Source organism: Eretmochelys imbricata, chromosome 3 (genome assembly GCF_965152235.1).
Source record: "Eretmochelys imbricata isolate rEreImb1 chromosome 3, rEreImb1.hap1, whole genome shotgun sequence".
NCBI lineage: Eukaryota > Metazoa > Chordata > Testudines > Cheloniidae > Eretmochelys > Eretmochelys imbricata.
In genome coordinates, this window is record NC_135574.1 from 85,418,126 (window position 1) to 85,438,936 (window position 20,811).

Consider the following 20,811-nt stretch of genomic DNA (forward strand, 5'->3'; position numbering starts at 1 on the left):
TGTGTGCAGCAGGTGGTATTGCACCCTGCCGTGCAGCAGCAGCCAGGCTGTGTATTGTGTCAGTAGTACCCATAGTGTAGCTGACAGCTGGGACCCTAGTGCGGAGTCATAACCCTGCTCTTCAACAGGGAGGGTAAATACCAAGAGACTGCCTCGTCTGCCTTCTCTCCTGGGCCGTGAAGGAGGCGGGAATCTGGCAGGAAAGGCCAGGGAGGGCCCAGTTAGAGAGGATGGGAAGCAGCATGGCGGGCAGAGGCACAACGCGTGGGGACAAGAGGGAGTGTCAGAGCGAAGCACGTGCATGGTCACAGAGGCAGCTCTGGCACTTCCTTATTTTCTGAGGGGAACTATTGGGTTAGTGTTAAGAGGGCCGTGTCCGTGGCGTTGTTGCCCGAGATTTTCGCGGCCCAGGGGCGGATACAGCAGGGCACCCCGGGGCGGTGCATCGCCTTTCCCCTGGGAATTCGTGGGGGGAGGGAAGGGCGAACAGCCTCCCTCCTGCTAGGCTGCTGGCCTGATTTCTCCCTCCCACCCTGAGGTGAATCCAGCGCCCCCCCCCCCGGGACTGGCGGGGGCGGGCCTGGAGGATCCCTTCTGCTGCGCGCGAGCCGCAACCGTTAACTCTCGACTCCCCCTCCCGCCGCGCGCCCCCGCCCCGGCCACTCCGCACAGCCGCCGCCGGCGCCTGTGACACGCAGCAGCCCCGCCTCCACTGTATCCTGGGAGGGGGCGTGGCCGCGACCCTGCCCCATCCAATCGGAGCCGCGGTAGGGGGGGGATATCCTGCTATCGGACACCCCCTCCCCCGAGAGCTGCCCCTTTAAAATAACCTGGCGAGCCAGAGGCCGGCGTGTGTGAGCGGAGCGTGGGGGACACGGGGCCGGGAGCGGCTTCCGCACCGCCAAGGCAGCACAGTAATAAAGGGGCTTCCCGCCCGGCGCCGCGGGATGGTCCTAGCCGCCGCGCTGGGCTAGCGGGAGCGCAGCAGCCCCCTCAGACAGCCAGAGAGAAGTCGCCGCCTCTGCTCTCAGGTGTCTCCGGTCCTCTTCGCCCCGGCCGCGGGAGCCCGCGGGGATGACGCTGAGTGAGAAGCTGGAGACGCAGGGAGTTGGGGGCGCTCCCGACCCTTCTGCTACCCGCTTTCCCAGCCCGGCGCTGCGGGAGCAGCAGGGCGTCCAGGCGGCGGCCGGGGAGCCGCGGCAGGAGAACGGAGAGGGGTGCCCAGGCGGCCAGTCCACCCTGCTGGTGGAGGGTCCCCGTGAGGGGCAGCAGGGGGCCGCGCCCCCCGAGGGCGGCTGGGGCTGGGCGGTGATGCTGGCCGCCATGTGGTGCAACGGTGCCGTGTTCGGCATCCAGAACTCGTGCGGCGTCCTCTTCGTCTCCATGCTGAGGGAGTTCGGCTCGCAGGACGACAAGCAGCTGGTGTTCAAGACAGGTGAGTGGGGAAGACACCCCCCCCCCCGTGTCACTGCCGTGCCCCCTCCTCGCTGCGCCCCACCACCACTACATGCGACCCCCCTGTGTGCATGCGAGACATCTCTGGCAGTCGCCAGGTTATGTGGTGATTAGTGACCACCGTTGTGAGAATTGCTATCGGAGGGTAGATCTGTGTTTAAGAACCAAAAAGCTGCTTTAAGGTTTTGTAAAAACCTAGTGTGGGCGGGATAACTTAAAAGTGCAACGTGCCCTGTCTACACTAGGATTTTATAACCTGTTAGTTGGCACATTATAAACAACACATCTTTTCCTTAGTGGAGACATAGAGATGTAGTTTGGCAATTTGAATGTCTAGAAGTGTTCTTCCCTTGAAACACCAGGGAGCTAAATTGCCTATCTTAAGAGGGAGAGAGATTGTAACTTCTGCCCTTGCTCTAGAAAATGAGCCTAGGGAGAGGAGGTGTCCCTGTGAGAGGCAGCAGGGAGAAAATTGCTGGAGGAAGGTACAGATATCCTAATCTAGACATTTGTCCTTATCTTTATTGGAGATTTTTGTATTAGGAAAAAAATCTATTTCAAATTGTACTTAAGTGAATGTTATAATTTCCCTCACCCTTGCTGATCTAGCAGTGGCAAAACTAACTGATAAATGAGTCCAAAACAGTGTATAGCAGTACTTGAAGTATTTTGAGGTTAGGCTTAGGCCTTGTCTACACTGCAGGCACTACAGTGGCATAGCTACCGGAAGTGGAAGGGTTTTTCCTTTTGCTGTAGGAACACCAATTTCCCAAGCAATGATAGCTAGGTTAACAGAAGAATTCTTTCCTTGACCTCACTGTGTCTGCACCAGAGATTGGGTTGGCATAGCTGTGGTGCTCTGGAGGTGTAGATTTTTCACAACCCTGAGTGTCACAGCTATGTCAAAGCTGTGTCAACCTGCATTTTAGGTGTGTAGACCAGTCCTCTGAGCGTGTGAAGAATTTTTTTCAAAAATTATTCATCCAATAACTGATATTGGACTGTGAGATATGCAGGATTTGTATATGTAGGCTTACTGTCGTACAGTGCGTATTCCTAAAATCCCAAACAAACTTCATTTTAGTAAACACTGAAGAAATGCTAGTGTCGGACACCTCCAATCACATTCCTTCTTAAATCTGTTGTTACTAAACTGAAATATTTTATATAGAAATATGTACTTGCAAGAATAAATAGCTTCAAATGAATGTTGGGTTCCTGAGGAATCCCAGTGCTATAACTTCACAAGCTGCACACACAGTCGTCTATTCCCATTGTAATGAAATCTGTAGCTTTTGGAATGTCATTTAAAAGAGAGATCAGTGACAATGCTGCTTGCTTAAATTACCAATGCTGTTACCCTGCCTTACTAAAATAAGTTTTAGCTAATGTAGTAAGAGTCCCACTGAGGAGCAAGCCCTTCAGAATATTCTTGCTGTGTAGAGAGGCCACATAGATCTCTGAAGGAGTTGGCAGTGGTCTGGCTTTCTTGACTTCAGGATTATTTGGTACCAAAACTGGGATGGAGGGGGAGAGAAGTTTATATACCCTCCATTCCACTTTTTTCTTCCGGACTTCAACATTTAAAAGAAGAAAGCTTTGTGCTAAAACTCATTTGCCTCAATTTTCTTAATGTAGTCTGAAGTGAGTAGGAAAGGAAAGTGAGTCCAATTAGAAAAGTGCCAGCAGTGAAATGTGAGTTTTATAATTAAAGCCTAGCCTCCTATTTCTCAGGTCAGGGATAGTAGGGTGTGAGAATGGTAAGAATTCTGGGTATCAAGATATGACTACACAATGGAGACTATACCAGGATAACTCCTTACGCCAGTATGTCTACACTGCAGTTAAACACCTGCTGCTGCCCTGCGAGCCCCAGTCAGCTGGCACAGGCTTTGGGCTATAGGGTTGTTTAAATGCATGCATTAATTGCAATGTAGATGTTTGGGCTTGGGCTGCAGTCTAAGGCTCTGGGACCCTCCCACCTTACATTTAAACAGTTCCACAGCCTGAGCCCTGTGAGCCCAAATCTGTGGGCTGGCCCATGCCGGATGATGTGTGGTGTGGTTTTTTTTTTTTTTTAAATTGCCATGTAGATGCAGTCTATGCAGACAGAAGGTGGTTTGGTTTTGTTTGTTTGGTGTAGGAATACCATTTCCCCCCAAACGGTGGTAGTTGCATCAACAGAAGTAGTCTTCCTTCAGCATAGCTGTGTCTAGACTGGGTATTAGGTCAGCATAACTAGATTGGTCAGGGATGTGGGTTTTTTTCCCCTCCATTTCTAACCACGTAGCTGTGTTGACCTGACTTTTAAGTGTAGATCAGGCCTCCGAGGAAGTCGGCACAACCAATCTGATGCAGCATCCAGATTGCCATAGAAGGGAATTGGAGTCAGGAAAAGCAGATTGTGTTTAAAAGACAGCTTGGGAAAGGGGGAGGGTAACCAAAGAATAAAAGTAGTTCATCTTTTAAAGGGATGGAGAAAATTTAGAAAGCTCAGATCATGCAAATGTGTACAATATCTAGTCTCTCATAATGAGAGACTAGATAGTCTAATTCTAAGATGCATTTAGAAGCTGAGCCTATAGGTAGGTCCTTATGGATTCTGTGACTGTGAAATTTGTTGTGGAATTCAGCTCTTCCAACAGAATTGTGCTCCAGGATCTCAATTTACTTAATTTTTTTTTCTAGCCCTTATGGTTTCAAACATAACTTTGAGAATGTGAACTGTGCAAACCCAATAGCTGAACCTGAAACAATGGTCCTGAGAGATGTGAACATCCCAAATCATCTAATTTAGAACCTCATAGACTGATTGTGCGGCTGTAGAATCTAGCATTTTTCCAAGATCCAACAGAATTCAGTACTACTTCTGCTACTGGGCACCCAATGTTTTGTTTTGTCTCCCTGCCTTGCTGGGACATGTCAACAGCTGCCAAGGAGCCAGAGCTTGAGGTCAGTTTGCAGCCGGGGAGTGAAAGGAGCCAATATTGCAGGCTGGCCAGCTAGGCTGCTTAGATGAGAATACAGCAGCAGCTGAGGCCTGAGGAGGTAAAACAAACAGATTAATATTCCCCCAGAATTTAGGAGTCTTACCTGCAGAATTTTGTTCCATTGTGCCACAGGTTACATGCACCCTGCTTATAGGGATCAAGCACCTTTCTTAAAGGGACATTAGAGTTCACACTTCTAATTAAAAGTATGCTAGGTACACAGTTTTCAAGTAATACCCATTGTTACTATGATTGAAAGATACTGGTAAAAGTGTTTCAGGTTTTTTAGTACACAGTGATTTTCATATGGCACTTTTGTTGATTTTTCTTGTATAATCAGTCATTTTCTCCCCCTGTGTAAAGATCCTTTATAAACATCAACAGAGATGCAGAAAAATATTATAAATTTTCTTTTAAAAATTAGGGCATACTGTTTAAAGGACACTCCATCAGACAGGAATTTTACAAATACTATTCCATTTAAAAATGCAAGTTGATAGTATCCTTTAAAATACTTTTAAAATAAATCCTTTTATTCTTCTTGGAAACTGCATTTTATCTGTATGGAAAAGGGAAATGGTAATGGAGTATGGAGGCTCTTATTGCTTAGTCTGTAGTTCAGATCTTTTGCAAGTCTGTAGTGGCAAAATCTGATTGTTGCTTGACATAAGTCAAAGGAGTGGAGGGTACCGGTCCATGTTGCATTATAAAAGAACAGCATTTGGTACCTGTGTTAACATTAATCATAGAGAGATTTGCAAAGTGAATTACCCAGTCACATCTAGGCCTTGTCTAAATTAGTGAAATTTGACATGCTAACTGCTGTTGGAACCTGAAACATACCTTATCTGCATGGGTGTGCTGCACTTACTCTGAAAAGACCAACAGCAGTGACATCTGTCACTATGTTGATTGGCACTAGCAGGCTCAGTGCCAGCATAGACAGCAGGGACTAATATAAGCATTTCACTGATATAATTAGTCCTTCCACTACCATCCTCAGTGTACTGGGCACTACTTATGTAGCTCAGCTTATCTATCTTCTGGTCCAAGGGCAAGATTTCTGAAATCCTTCACTTGTACAAATAGCTCTTCACACCCTCTAGATCTCAGTGTGCACTATTTATGAATAGTATTGACTTCTTTGTGACTGCTGTGTGTTAACAAGTCCACCTCAGAATGTCTCAGAAGACAACATTGTATACGTGTGCTGCCAGCTGGCCTAAGGCAATGATCCATGTGCTTATAAATATCTACCTTAGGTAGGCTGTGTAAACTGTAACATCCTGGTGTATGTCTTTGTCTGAACAATTGCACACCTATGGAGGCTGAGATAATGGTGGACAACATCCAGACACATGAAAGTGGGCTGTTGAGGGACCAGCAGGATGGGGAGGAGAGTTCCATCTCCATTGCCCTCTCTGAACTGGGGCCCAGCAATACCTGATAATCTGAAGAGGTCTTGGGATGACAGCCAAGACTTGCAGGCTGGAGAGGACAATGACCCTGGAGGCAAGAAAACATCTATACAAGGTAACTATTTCACTGATCAGAGTTGGTTTTGCATGCTAGAAGAACAGTTTTCTGGAATCTGGTGAAGACTGGAAGTCTTCACTCCAGTAAAATTTGGCTTCAGTGCCATAGGTGCAAGGAGCAGGTCGTCTTTTTTTAAATGCCAGAATATAGAAAATCTCAAAGCAGGAGACTTGTGTTATAATAGGTTATGTATTTGGCATAAAGTCCGAGGCTGCGCATTATATTGTACCCTTACATCTGTACCAATAAGGGAGACCAGTGTGCCCATACAGCTATTTGGTTTTATCTTACTGAAACTGTTTTAATTCTGCCTTTCTGCTTAATGTATGAAATAAAGGCATGCATATATGTGAGGGTAAAATAGTTTCTCTATTACAGGAATTGGCTAGGAATCATAGCTATGCCCAACCAGCAAATGCAGGAGAGCAATCCTGTAAAGATAACTGTTAATCTTGGCATAACTTTTTCCCCAATAGCCTGTAATAATCTCAAAAAAAAACCCCCAAACTTTGGTTAAACAAGTGCAGTATCTTCTCAGTCAGATTAGAGAGTAATGTTAACTCTCACCTGTACTGACAAAGAAATTTGTGTCTCCAGTTCTGGAGTGTAGCGAAGCAAGGTTGAAGACTCTATTCTAGCTCGGAGCGCCCTCTGCAGGCTGGTGTCTCACCTGCCGCTGGCCCCGTGTCCCTCCCAGACCCCAGTGCCCTTTACCTTGGGGTTCTACCCCAGCAGTACCCCTATGCTCTGGTCTCCCTTCCCAACCCTCTTAACCCACCTTGCCTCAGTGGCTACTGCCAGTCATCGTCTAGCCCCTGCTCACTGGGGCAGACTGCAGTCTGTAATGGCCACTCATCATTGGTAAGAGGTTAGGACCTGCTGCCTCTGCCTATTCCCAAGCATCACCTCTGTAGCCCTAGTACTTTCATAGGCCTTCAAGAAGGTCTGCAGCCTGGGGTTTTACCAAGCTGGCGCTCCCCAGCTCTCTTGCCCTATTCCCCAGCATTGCTCGAGTTCAGGTACAGGAACTCCTCACTTAACGTTGTAGTTGTGTTCCTGAAAAATGCGACTTTAAGTGAAACGATGTTAAGCAAATCCAGTTTCCCCATAAGACTTAATGTAAATGAGGGAATTTGGTGAAAAAAATTTCCCTGAAACCTGACAAAAGACTATATTTTTTTTATATATATATACACACACACACACACACACAGTATATGTTTTAAACAAACAATTTAATACTGGTACACAGCAATGATTGTGAAGTTTGGTTGAGGTGGAGGAGTTGGAGGGTGGGATATTTCTCAGGGAATACCTTACTGCTAAATGACGAACTAGCAATTGGCTGAGCCCTCAAGGGTTAACTCCCACACTCTACAAGGCAGCAGGAAAGGAGGGAGGGCAGACAAACACACCCTGTGTGTTAGAGATGCGCATTTCCCCTTAAGTATGAAGAGTGGGGTCAGAAGTACACTGCCTTGTTTATTAGATCAGCAAGCTGAGACCAATGCAGCAGCTCCCTCTGTCTGCATCCCCCACCACTGATCTATGGAAGATGGGGTGCAGGAGCAGGGGGGCACCCTGACATTAGCTCCCTTCTTCCCCACCCCCCCCACAGCAAGAAGGAGTCTCTGGGAGCAGCTCCAAGGCAGAGGGCAGGAGCAGCATATGGCAGTGGGGGGAGGGACAGCTGAACTGCTGGCAATTGATAGCCTGCTGAGCAGCTGCTGCACAGGGAACTTAGGGGCGCTGCCAGTCCACCCTGGTTTCAACCACCCACTAGCTAGCTGCAATGGGCTGCTCTTCCTGCAAGCAGTGGATAAACCAGGCAGCTGCCAAACAATGTTAGAAGGGAGCATTGCACAACTTTAAATGAGCATGTTCCCTAATTGATCAGCAATGAAACAACCTTAACAGGGATGACTTTAAGTGAGGGGATCCTGTACCTTCCTCTCAGGCAGCTAGCCCTTCTCCCTCCAAGGCTGGAGAGAGAATCTCCAGCTCTTGGCCCCCAGCCCTCTTATCATGGCCAGCTGGACACTAATTGAGCTGGCCACAGGTGTGGCTGCTTCCCCAATTAGCCACTTTCACTCTTTTTTCCTAGCTGTAACCACCTCCAGGGCTGCTTTTAACCCCGTTCTGCAGGAGTGGGGCAGCCACCCCACTCCATGGAGCATGTCCTCTGCAGTAATCATTGAAAGTAACTCATCTGCAAACTTGTCAACCATACATCTGCTTGCTTGAATGGGTCTCTCCCTTTCCTTGCTAGAATTTGTATCACATAGGGTTTTTTCCCCCAAGGTGCCTGTTAATTGGCAACAAGTGATTCTCGTTTAGCCCACTGGTAGTATGCATGTGTTCCAACCCTGCTCTGTATGCAGTTTTCCATCTCCCTCAAATCCTGTGCTTTGTGCTAATATGAAATTTTGGAGACTTCAGGGGTTTCTTTACCATTTTTAATCACAGGACAGAATACCTTGTAATAAGGCACTTAAATTTGAAAGTAAACTATTTTTATTTATTTCTTGGTATTCCAAGGACTGTTGTAGTAATCCAGTAATAATCAAATAATCCAATATTCTTTTACTTTTTTCTTCCTTTCAGAGACCACTTCTGCAACAAGGTGTAGTTGGGAAATGCTGGCATGTTACACAGAAGGATTTGGGAGCACAAGTGACAGAATGCTTGACAAATCAAAGGACAACGAGATGAGCCAAGAGAAGATCTATTCCTCAGCCTTCAGAGGGTTGTGAAAAGAGACTGACAGAATTTAAGTTCAAGGATAACAGTTCTACCACTTCTGAATATCATGGCAGACCTAGACCGGCAAAGAGAGAATCCATTATGGACTCCATATATCCTGATACAGTAATGGGGGACTGCAAGAGCTCTACTGTAAGGTGGTACATGCAACATCAAAGGCAGCTTGGTCAGTTAACCCACTCATGGGTCCCTGCACCTGTTCAGTATTCTTGGCGCAGTGCTGTGATATAGGACAGCAGAAGCTCTTATTGAGCTGCACAATGTTCACCTGCTCTTTCCTGTAAGTCCTAAAACACTCCATTCCTGCCTGTAAGGTGGACATGAATTTCATGCCTCAGTAGGCCAGAAAACAGAATAGAGTTGGTTACTGTAGATGGCTTGCATTTTAAAGTTCGTTTAGCATTATTTATCTCTTAAAGTACAACAAGCGTTTTTTCTTTCTTTTTGAAGACAAAACTATTTCAGTAATCCGTTGCCTTCCTCAATCAAAACGATACATTCAGAAAAATATTATAAAAAAAGTACTCCCATTTCACACGGTCGAAGCTTATGTGGGAAAATGTTTAGTAGCATAAAATGCATAATTAAATGTTAGTTATTTAGCTGCCTCAGTGAAGTCTATGCCCCCCAAACGTGTTATGTGGAAGGGTTTAATGTGTTTAAAACCATTGTCTTACAGTTGTAACATTGAGGTTCAGTGTTTGTAATGAGTAGGCTTGTATAACTTTATGGGAACAACCACCATAAAACCCTTTTAACCATTTATTAAATACATAATGTGAAAACCTATCTGTCTGACGTTGACATTAATGTAATGGTGTCAAGGTTCCCTCCCCACTCTGAACTCTGGGGTACAGATGTGGGGACCTGCATGGAAGACCCCTTAAGCTTATTTCTGCCAGTTTAGGTTAAAAACTTTCCCAAGGCACAAATCCTTCCTTGTCCTTGGATGGGTATTGCTGCCACCACCAAGTGAGTTAGACAAAGATTCAGGAAAAGGACCATTTGGAATTCCTGTTTCTCTAAAATATCCCCTCAAGCTCCTTCACCCGCTTTCCTGGGGAGGCTTTAGAATAATCTACCAACCAAATAGGTAAACCAAGTGAGCACAGACCAGCCCCTTAAACAGAACTGTATAATAAAAAAAAGGGTAAAAAAACACCTCTGTATAAATCAGGATGGAAGGTAATTTTACAGGGTAATAAGATTTAAAACATAGAGGCTTCCCCTCTAGGCAAAACTCTAAAGTTACAAAAAAAGGGATAAAGCTCCCTCTTAGCACAGGGAGAACTCACAAGCTAAAACAAAATATACTCTAACGCATTTCCTTGCTGTTACTTACTATTTCTCTAAGTTTAGATGCATCATTCAGTAGAAGCTAGATTACTTGCTTGGTCTCTTTGCCTCTGGAGAGAATACCCAAGCCCAAAACAAAAACCTTCCCCCACAGATTTGAAAGTATCTTCTCCCCTTATTGGTCCTTTTGGTCAGGTGCCAACCAGGTTAGCTGAGCTTCTTAACCCTTTACAGGTAAAGGAGGGATTTTATGCTACCCTTAGCTATAGGTTTATGACAAATAGTGGGTGATATGGGACTCAATAATGAATTAAAGGAGGGTAATATAGTTAATTCCAGTTACTATTAAACTAACTTTTTTTGAGGCGATTTCAAATTTGGTTGATGTATTAGATCAATGCTATTACTTTTATTTAGACTTCTGTCAGGTGTTTGACTTGGTGCTGCATGACATTTTGATTTTAAAAAACAAATTGGGATACAAAATTAACATGGCACAGATTAATAGATTAAAAACTGGCTAACTGATCTGTCACAATGTCATTAACCGGGAATCCTCATTGAACGAGTGTGTTTCTAATGGGGCCATGCCGGGATGGTTCTTAGCTCTATGCTATTTATCTGTGACCTGCAAGAATACTTAAAATTATCACTGATAAAGTTTGCAAATGACAAGCAATTGGGGGAGTGTTAAATAATCATCACATTAACATTTTTAGCCCCTCTAATTTTGCAATATCCTTTTAGACCTGATGTGATTAGTATTCTATTCCATGCGATGCCTTCATCACATTCCTTATGCATCCTAATATCTTATTTGCTTTTATTTTTTTTAAATCACATTGAGCAGAGGTCTTCCTTGAGCTGTCTATAGTAAGGCCTAGGTGCATTTTTATGAGTTGATAGCTAATTTAGAACCTTGTAAGCTGTATGAGCAGTTAAAATGTCTTCCTCTTATGTGACTGACTTTGCATTTATCAACTATTTGTATTACTATAGTGCCTAGAGCCCAAATTCAATTGGAGTGTGGAAAGTGAAGCAGAGAGAGCTAGCAACTTGTCAGACCTCACATACTGTAGCAAATAACTGGCAAAATGGGGAATAAAGCTTTCGTGGCTCATCCTGATTCCAACCAAGCTGCCTCTGAGTTCCAGTGCCTAACCACTGTTGTAAATCACTATCTATGCTAACAAATATTTAATTCTATATGAAGCAACATATCAATACATCATATTCCATAAGCATTAAAGTGTTGTTCTCTCTCCCCCCCCCCCCCCCCCCGTTGTTCGCTGATCACCTTGGCCATCTGTATGGTCCCATAGAGGTGTGATTTAACACAAGATAAAATATTGACATCAGCAGAATACTCAAAACAATGTGGAGTCCTGGAACTTCCTTGTAGTATAGTGCAGAAAGAATTAAAAACTACTATATACAGATTCACTAAATGACTGCAAAATACTATTCCTTTGGGGGGGGGGGGAGCTTGTCCATGAACTTTCTTATCTTTATAAGCAAAATATTAAGTATTAACTGTACTAAAAGGTAAATGGGTTTCTCACTGCTACTTAATGCCTTACATTGAATGTTAAGGGTCCAAACCATACAAATAAAATGCATGCATTGACTAGTACAAATTCACTAAAATCTGATCCTTAACAGCACTATGAGCTACTATCCCAAACCCTGAGATGAGGAGAGCTATGCACCAGCAACTCCTGTTAAAGGTGTTGAGCCCTCACAATTCCTGATGACTCAAGATATATTTAAAAACTGTAGAGGCGTAAAATTGTTGAACTGTAACTGATAGACACTGAGGGAAGGAGCTTAATCTTTATGTTCCTTTCTATGCTACAATTACAAAAGTCAAAGAACACATTACAATTGGATTTTGCATGTGTAGCTCAGAGCAATCTATTATATCACTGGGCACAGCTGTGTTGTAACTGTAGTGCAGATGGGGGGCCAAAATGATAAACATCTAAATAGGCTTCCAGTCTAGTACATTGTGCTAGTAATGTAAAAAACTGGTAAGTTCACCTAACATTTTAAGCTGGTGCATGAAGCTAACACCGTGTGTGTAAGTAATTTATTATTATTTTATTTTGGTGGAGAGAAAGAAATGGAGCACTCAAGTTGGCACCTGATTCTGCTTCCATTGGAAGTGGTTTTCTTCATTTTTCTTCAAAGCAGATAGGATTAGATCGAAGAAACTAAACAGCTGAAGTACATATTTTGGAAGGCAAGTGGGGAAAACCTATAATGGAGAGAATTTAAAATTTCTTCCGTTTTGAGCAATTTGAAGAGAGATCATACTTAAGGATTCCTTTTAAATTTTTGAAAATATTGTTTCTTCCAACTCATAAAATCCAAATAATGAAACTTGGGTTCTCTTCTGTTTCATATTGGACTTTTTTGTTGCTAAAGTAATGGCTTTGGCCCCTTATACTTTCTATTTTTAAGCTTGCACTCATGGGGATACCTATTTTTTTGAGAGCAAACCTAAAGGTATTCAGTATATTCGCACAGGAAGCCTTTTTTCAGAATATAGAAGTGAATCTCAGATAAGAGTTTTTTCATATTCTCAAATCAGTTTCTATTAAAGTTGTTTATATAATTAGGGCTTTAAAATCTTCAGTGGAAAAGTTAACACTGAACTCCAGAGTTAAAAGAAATTAAATCTCCATATTTATAATTTCTGTAACTGCTGGGTGCATGCAGTAGTTTAGAAAATTAAATCAGCCCTAAGAAGTTTTCTGGAGGCTTGAATACAGTGTATAAGCCTGAGATGTGTGTTTTTAATCCTATCAGAACAATCCTAATTCTCACAAATTGAAGTGCAGGTTGCCAACAACTTTATACCTCTATGCTTTTTAAAATCTCATAGACAAAGCACTGCAGTTTAATTAACCTATTTACTTTCAAACAGTGAAATAGCTGACCTTTTTTAAAAAAAAGGGGGGGAGAGGAGGCAGAGTCCACTAGCAGTAGTGGGAAGGGAGGGATAGGAAACAGTGTAGAAGACTGAAAAGGGCAATATTAGCCTGTGTATCCACAGTCAGTCTTACTCCGTATGCCTTTACTCTAGAGTTTAGGTGGTTTTGTTTTTAAACAATAGCAACTGGCACATTGTATGCTGTTAATGCTACCCCTGAAATGCAGAATAATTTTCCTTACATTTAAATGTATTTATAGCATGCCTCCTGAAATGTCCCTCATTTCAAGGGATATCATTCATCTTATTCTCAAAGTTACCAGTACTCTGCACAAACTTCTCGTCCTTGACTTTTCACTTCTAAAATATTTACAACAGAAATAAGATTTAAAAGATATAATTATTTACACTGAAGTAATGAGTCCCATGTCAGTGTGAGTTTCCTGCATGAATAACTTTTTTGTGTTCCTTGTCATGTGAAAGATTCAAAATATTTCACATTTGGGCCATAGTAGGTTGAGAGTTGTGTTACAGCAAACTAACATTTTACTTGGCTTTTAAGTATATCTTAATGCATTTTTATTGAAACTTTTATATTTTTTTAATAAAAAGAAACATGTTTCAGATTTTATCTGAGGAAAATGGGTGTAATGTACTATGTACCAACTCTGCTTGTTCTGATGCTGTAGTGTAATACTGACGGAGCCATAGATTCCTAGTTAGCAGGAGTCATCAGTGCACACAGTTCCTCCACAGAGATCCCACCCTTGCTGATCTGGTACCAAGCTCAGTCTGATACTGTTCTTCCATTATATCATCATTTGTGACTTCAGTTTCTACTGCTCATTATACATGTTAATGATCACAAATTTTCTTTGACCTTTGATTTCTGTGTTGTGCAATTGTATAATATACACCTTAACTTATTACCTTAAAAAAACTAGCAAAATCAATGGAAGAGAGGGAGTAATTTGCTTATTCTTAAATCCTTTTAGCTGAACATACTTTCAAGGTATTTTGATAATGTACTAAATGATATACCTTGAAGTAAATATTTGTTTGTAAATCAATTTCAAAGGGTAATTCCTTCTAGAAAACTCTTGAGAGAAGGAAAGCTATCTATCCTCATTATAGGAATGCACAATGAAGTGAATTATATGGGGTATTTCCATGTCCCTTTGATGTGTAATTGGTTATCTCACAGTGCTTGAGATTCGTATTGTAATTTTTATGTGGTAAAACACATACATGCTGTAGAATATTTAGTCCTGTGTCAGTAAAACAGTATTTTGCATGTGCCTATTTGAAGCCAAGTTAGGAATAACAAAGCATCTAATAAACAGCCAAATTTTGTAAAGGCTTTGCTTTTTAAATAGAGTAGAACCTTGGAGTTACAGACACCTTGGGAATGGAGGTTGTCCCTAACTCTGAAATGGTCCGTAACTCTGAACAAGATGTTATGGACTTCAGCCATAGGGGAGTTGGGGCTGCAGCCGCTGTGTGTGTTTGTGAGGGCTTCTGACCATAGGGGCTGCCAGGGTTCCCAGCGGGGGCTCAGGACTACTTGCCTCTGGGAGCATCAGGGGTTTAGACCTGGGGGGATTGTTGGGGCTTCAGCAATATGGCTCCACTCCTGGTCTCAGCTGGGGGTGGGGAGGTGCCAGGGCTGGGGGCATTAGCTACTGGGGAAGCACTGGGGCTGAAATTGGCACTCCCTTCATAGTTAAAGTCCTGAGCCCTGGCACCCTCTGCAGGGCTGAAGCCAGATATGGAGCTGAAGCCCCAAGTCCCAGCACTCCCCCTCTCCTCCCCAATTTGAGGACTTCCAGTTTCACAGGGTGTCTGGTAGACTTGTAAGTCCGTAACTCTGGGGTTCATATCTTTGAGGTTCTACTGTAGTGTAACTTAACCCTGGTCTACAGTACACGTTTAGGTCAAATTTAGCAGCGTTAGATCAATTTAATCCTGCACCCATCCACACAACGAAGCCATTTTTGTCAACTTAATGGGCTCTTAAAATCTATTTCTGTACTCCTCCCCGATGAGGGGTTTAGTGCTGAAATAGACATCGCCGGGTCAAATTTGGGTTAGTGTGGATGCAATTTGACGGTATTGCACTCCGGGAGCTGTCCCACAGTGCTGCACTGTGACTACTCTGGACAGCACTCTCAACTCTGATGCACTGGCCAGGTAGATAGGAAAAGCCCTGGGAACTTTTGAATTTCATTTCCTGTTGGGCCAGCGTGGCAAGCTGATCAGCACAGGTGACCGTACAGATCTCATCAGCTGAGGTGACCATGGAGTCCCAAAATAGCAAAAGAGCTCCAGCATGGACCAAATGGGAGGTACTGGATCTGATAGCACGTATTTGTATCCTCATACAGCGATCAGAACTCATTTCTAAAAGTCGAAATGCCAAAATATTTGAAAAAATCTCCAAGGGCATGAAGGACAGAAGTTATCTCAGAGACCCGCAGCAGTGCTGTGTGGAACTTAAGGAGCTCGGGCAAGCCTACCAAAAAACTCAAGAGGCAAACACCCACTCGGGGTCAGAGCCCCAGACATGCTGCTTCTATGATGAGCTGCATGCAATTTTAGGGGGGTGCCCCTACAACTACCCCACATCTGTACGTGGACTCCTGCAAGGGAGTCTTGGGCAACAGGGATGAGGATTTTGGGGATGAGGAAGATAGCGCACACCAGGCAAGCGGAGAAACCATTCTCCCCAACAGCCAGGAACTGTTTATCACCCTGAAGACAGCACCCTCCCAACTCGGGCTCCTGGATCTTGAAAGTGGAGAAGGCACCTCTGGTGAGTGTACCTTTTGTAAATATAATACATGGTTTAAAAGCAAGCATGTTTAATGATTTGCCGTGAAGACTTGGGATGCATTCACGGCCAGTACAGCTACTGGAAAAGTCTGTTAACGTGTCTGGGGATGGAGTGGAAATCCTCCAGGGACATCTCAATGAAGCTGTCGTGGAGGTACTCCCAAAGCCTTTGCAAAAGGTTTCTGGGGAGGGCAGCCTTATTGCATCCTCCATAGTAGGACACTTACCATGGCAGGCCAGTAGCATATAGTCTGGAATCATTGCATAAGAAAGCATGGCAGCATGCCATCCTGGTGTTTGCTGGCATTCAAGCAACATCCGTTCTTTATCTCTGGGTTATCCTCAGGAGAGTGATATTCATGGTCATCTGGTTGAAATAGGGGAATTTTATTAAGGGGACATTCAGAGGTGGCCATTCCTGCTGGGCTGTTTGCCTGTGGCTGAAAAGAAATCATCCCTGCTGTTAACCACACAGTAGGGGGAGGGGTGAAGCAATCAACCCAGAGAATTAGGTGTGGTGGAGAGTTTAGTTGGTTTGTGCTGCATGTTAACCTGAAAACATCAGCCCCTCCTTTTAAATGGCCAGTGTGTCTTTTTCAATTTTACACTCCCTTTTTTCCTCCTGCAGCTGCAAATGTTTCAACCCCGTGACTTGCATCTCTGTCCCAGAGGCACAGATAAGAAGGCAAAAAAACCGCACTCGTGATGAAATGTTCTCTGAGCTCATGCAGTCCACTCAAACTGAAAGAGCCCAGCAGAATGCATGGAGGCAGACAATGGTAGAGTCCAAGAAAGCACAAAATGAACATGAGGAGAGGTGGCGGGATCAAGAGGAAAAGTGGCAGCAGCATGATGAGAGGAGGCAGGATGCAATGCTGAGGCTACTGGAGGATCAAACTGATATGCTCCGGCGTGTGGTTGAGGTGCAGGAAAGGCACAGACTGCCACTGCAGCCCTCTGTGTAACCAACCACCCTCCTCCCAAGTTCCATAGCCTCCTCACCCAGATGCCCAAGAATGCAGGGAGGGGGCCTCCGGGCACTCAACCACTCCACCACTGTGGACTGCCCAAGCAACAGAAGTCTGGCATTAAGTTTTGAAGTGCACTGTGGCGTTGTTCTTCTCTCCTACCCAATCCCACCTGGTGCTTCACTCCTTCCCCACCCCTCCTGGGCTACCTAGGCAGTTATCCCCCTATTTGTGTGATTGAATTAATAAAGAATGCATGAATTTGAAACAACAATGACTTTATTGCCTCTGCAAGCTGTGATCGAAGGGAGGAGGGGAGGGGCAGTTGGCTTACAGGGAAGTAGAGTGAACCAAGGGGGTGGGCTCTCATCAAGGAGAAACAAACAGAACTGTCACACCGTATCCTGGTCAGCCATGAAACTGGTTTTCAAAGCTTCTCTCCCTGCTGTGCTCTTCTAACCACCCTGGTGTCTGGCTGCATGTAATCAGGGGCCAAGGGTGATTTGCCTCAACTTCCCACCCCACCATAGATGTCTTCCCCTTACTCTCACAGATATTGTGGTGCACAGAGCAAGCAGTAATAACAGTGGGAATATTGGTTTTGCTGAGGTCTAACTGAGTCAGTAAGCTGCACCAGTGCACTTTTAAACATCCAAATGCACATTATGCCGCCACTCTGCACTTGCTGTTCAGCTATAGACTGAGCTCCTGACTACTGTCCAGGGTGCCTGTGTATGGCTTCATGAGCCATGGCTTTAAGGGGTAGGCTGGGTCCCCAAGGATAACTATAGGCATTTCCACATCTCCAATGGTTATTTTCTGGTCTGGGAAGTAAGTCACTTGCTGTAGCTGTTCATACAGATTAGAGTTCCTGAAGATGCAAGCACCATGTACCTTGCCTAGCCATCCCACACTGATGTTGGTGAAACGTCCCTTGTGATCCACCAGTGCTTGCAGCACCATGGAAAAGTACCCCTTTTGGTTTATGTACTGGCTGCCTTGGTGATCCGGTCCCAAGATAGGAATATGTGTTCTGTCTATTGCCCCACCACAGTTAGGGAATCCCATTGCAGCAAAGCCATCCACTATGACCTGCACATTTCCCAGAGTCACTACCCTTGATAGCAGCAGCTCACTGATTGCGTTGGCTACTGGGATTACAGCAGCCCCCACAGTAGATTTGCCCACTTCAAATTGATTCTCGACTGACTGGTAGCTGTCTGGCATTGCAAGCTTCCAGAGGGCTATCGTCACTCACTTGTGAACTGTGAGGCCTGCTCTCATCTTGGCATTCTTGCGCTTCAGGGCAGGGGAAAGCAAGTCGCAAAGTGCCCTTACACATGTGAAAGTTTCACAGCCACTGGGAATCGTCCCAGACCTGCAACACTATGTGGTCCCACCAGTCTGTGCTTGTTTCGCAGGCCCAGAATTCACGTTCCACTGCATGAACGTGGCCCAATGCCACCATGATGTCCCAATCATCACATGCCATGGTTCTAAGAACGTCTGTGTCCATGGCCTCCTCACTATCGTCACCGCACTGCCGTCGCCTCCTTTTGCAGGTTCTGGTTCTGCATATACTGCATGATAATGTGCGAGGTGTTTACAATGCTCATAACCGCTGCAGTGATCTGAGCGGGCTCCATGCTTGCCATGGTATGGCGTCTGCAGGAAAGAGTTGCAGGGGAAGCGGTGGTTGGATGACCAGTTTTGCAGACCTCCTGCACCGTCTGCTGCCAGGACACAACAGCTGAGCGGGCTGCACACTTGCCATGGTACAGCAAGACGAGCAGCCGAGCAGAGTTGTAGTGGAAGTGGCCCTGCAAGACCACCAGGAGAGCAGAGTGCCAGCGGAAGCAGTGAATGACAACAGTCATATAGAGGACCTGCAAGGTGGATTTATAGCAGCAGGAGAGCAGAGTTGCAGCGGAAGCGGTGGATGACGATGATAGTTTGCAGACTTACTGCACGAGCTGCTGAAAGCAGTGTGGTGCCCACATGGAAAAAAGGTGTGAAACAATTGTCTGCCGTTGCTTTCACAGAGGGCGGGGTGACTGACGACATGTACCCAAAACCACCTGTGACAATGTTTTTGCCCCATCGGGCATTGGGAGCTTAACCCAGAATTCCAATGGGTGGCGGAGACTGTGGGAACTGTGGAATAGTTACCCACAGTACAATGCTCTGAAAGTTGACGCTAGCCTCGGTACTCCGCCGACTTAATGTGCTTAGTGCATTAGTGTGGGGACACACATAATCGACTGTATAAAATCGCTTTCTAAAAAATCAACTTGTATAAATTCGACCTAATTTTGTAGTGTAGACATACCCTAGGACTCAATTAACTGTTCGTCAGCTGTTCATTGCTGTCTATGTAGGCATGTGAACCCCAACCCACAGAGGGACTTGAGTGTTGCAACAGTCAGTCCCCTGACTCCAGTGACCCTTATACAAAGCAGAACAGCGTCAGTAAGAGAGAGTTAGGGAGACCCATATGAGACTATCCAGTTGCCCATTGGCTAAGGCACTCTCCTGAGAAATGGGAGACTTCTGAGGTGGGAGTGGGTGGGAATTGAATCTGAGTGAGTGCTCCAATTACTGGGCTAAAAGTTTATAAAGGGGAGCACCAGTTCCACTCCCTCCTCTTCCTCTGAGTGAAATTTGAATAGGTCCTGATTTTGAAGGTGTGATCGGATCAGGACCCTGCAAGCAAGAGACATGGAGGTGTGCCTGTCTGTCTTTGGTTTGAGGATTGTGCTGGGGTTTAGGCCTCCAGACACTTAGCGTGAGGCAGCAGAAACTTTTAGATTTAGGAATTTTTACAGGGAAAATGTAGGCACTGAGTGAGTTGAGGCAGCCGTATAGGGGTTTGGTTAATTGCACTGGTGCCTAAGTTGCTTTGTGGATTTGGACCTTGGATATTGCAGTGCTGAGTTCAGTACAAGAACCTGTACAGAACAGAATGTATAATGGTATCCATTTCCCAAGGAGCATCAATGGTGTACATAGGAACACAGTATTTGTACAACTCTGAACTAGTGTCTTGTACAAAATCGGTCAGTTGTGCTTATTATATTGGACTATTGCTTTGTGTTATGTTTTAATTTGTCTAATGTTAAAACAGTCATACAGAAGACAAAATTAAAAGGGATGACAGTCCTTATGCATCAGGACATACATAATTCATTTAGCTGCAGTAAGGAAGACATTATATCCAATCTATATTATTGTTTAGTTAGGTTTACATTTTGGGGGGGCTGGAGTGAGTCTGGATGTTATGTCTTCTTTAGAATTCTCATATTTGGCTACATCTGAGGGTTAGGCCTAACATTAATATTTATAAAATGATTTGGATCCTTGGATAGAAGGCTTTGTAAAAATGGAACATATCTACATTTGGCTCCTATTAAACTAGTGGACTAGACTGAACACTGGTTTGTTTCAGATTAGAAATACAGCAATGGCCAGCCTAGTTAATAAACCTATACACAAGCTCTAAACTGGTGGTAATAAAGTCATTTATATAACATTCATCATGGTCAGAAAACTTTACAAATATTAATTCTCGCTACACCCTTATGAGACATGTAAGTAGTATCCCTCTCTGTAAAATGGGAATACTGATAGCAGTATATTTGGAGGTAAGAGTGCTAATGCAGATAAATCTTAGGCAGCCCACCAGTGTTTTACCACTGTGTCAGATCTGATCTGAACATGTTTAGACAGTATAATAGTTAAAATTTTGGTGACCAGTCCGTACATTGCTCCCTCTGTTGCTGTCTCTGGAGGAGCTGAACTTCTGCTACCAAAATAGTCAGTGTTTCAAAAAATAATCTAGTTTTGTTAAAGATTTGCTACTGTTGTTTTTACCATATGTAACTAAACATTCTTCTTTGAGTGGTTTGCACAGGTCCATTCCACTGTAGGTATGTGCGCAGTTGTTAGAAAACTTTTTCCCACAGCAGTACCTGTTGGGCGTGGCTTGAGAGCCCTCTGTCGCATGCCATTGTGTGCCAGTATAAGAGGGAGGAGCTAC

General features: G+C 44.5%; 1 protein-coding gene and 1 long non-coding RNA gene across 2 annotated transcripts in view; both read left to right on the forward strand.

Annotated features, from left to right (window-relative positions):
- The first annotated feature begins 823 nt into the window (after positions 1 to 823).
- SLC16A10 (solute carrier family 16 member 10) overlaps positions 824 to 20,811 on the forward strand; it is a 152,081-nt gene continuing 132,093 nt past the window's right edge. Inside the window, exon 1 of the mRNA XM_077812948.1 lies at positions 824 to 1,435. Within this exon, the coding sequence (XP_077669074.1) occupies positions 1,075 to 1,435 (361 nt within the window). The 5' untranslated portion in view covers positions 824 to 1,074. The remainder of the gene's footprint in view (positions 1,436 to 20,811) is intronic.
- On the forward strand, positions 3,567 to 17,014 carry LOC144262752 (uncharacterized). The gene is made up of 3 exons (XR_013345614.1): positions 3,567 to 5,978; positions 8,586 to 15,787; positions 16,436 to 17,014. It is a non-coding gene; the product is annotated as an uncharacterized LOC144262752 (long non-coding RNA).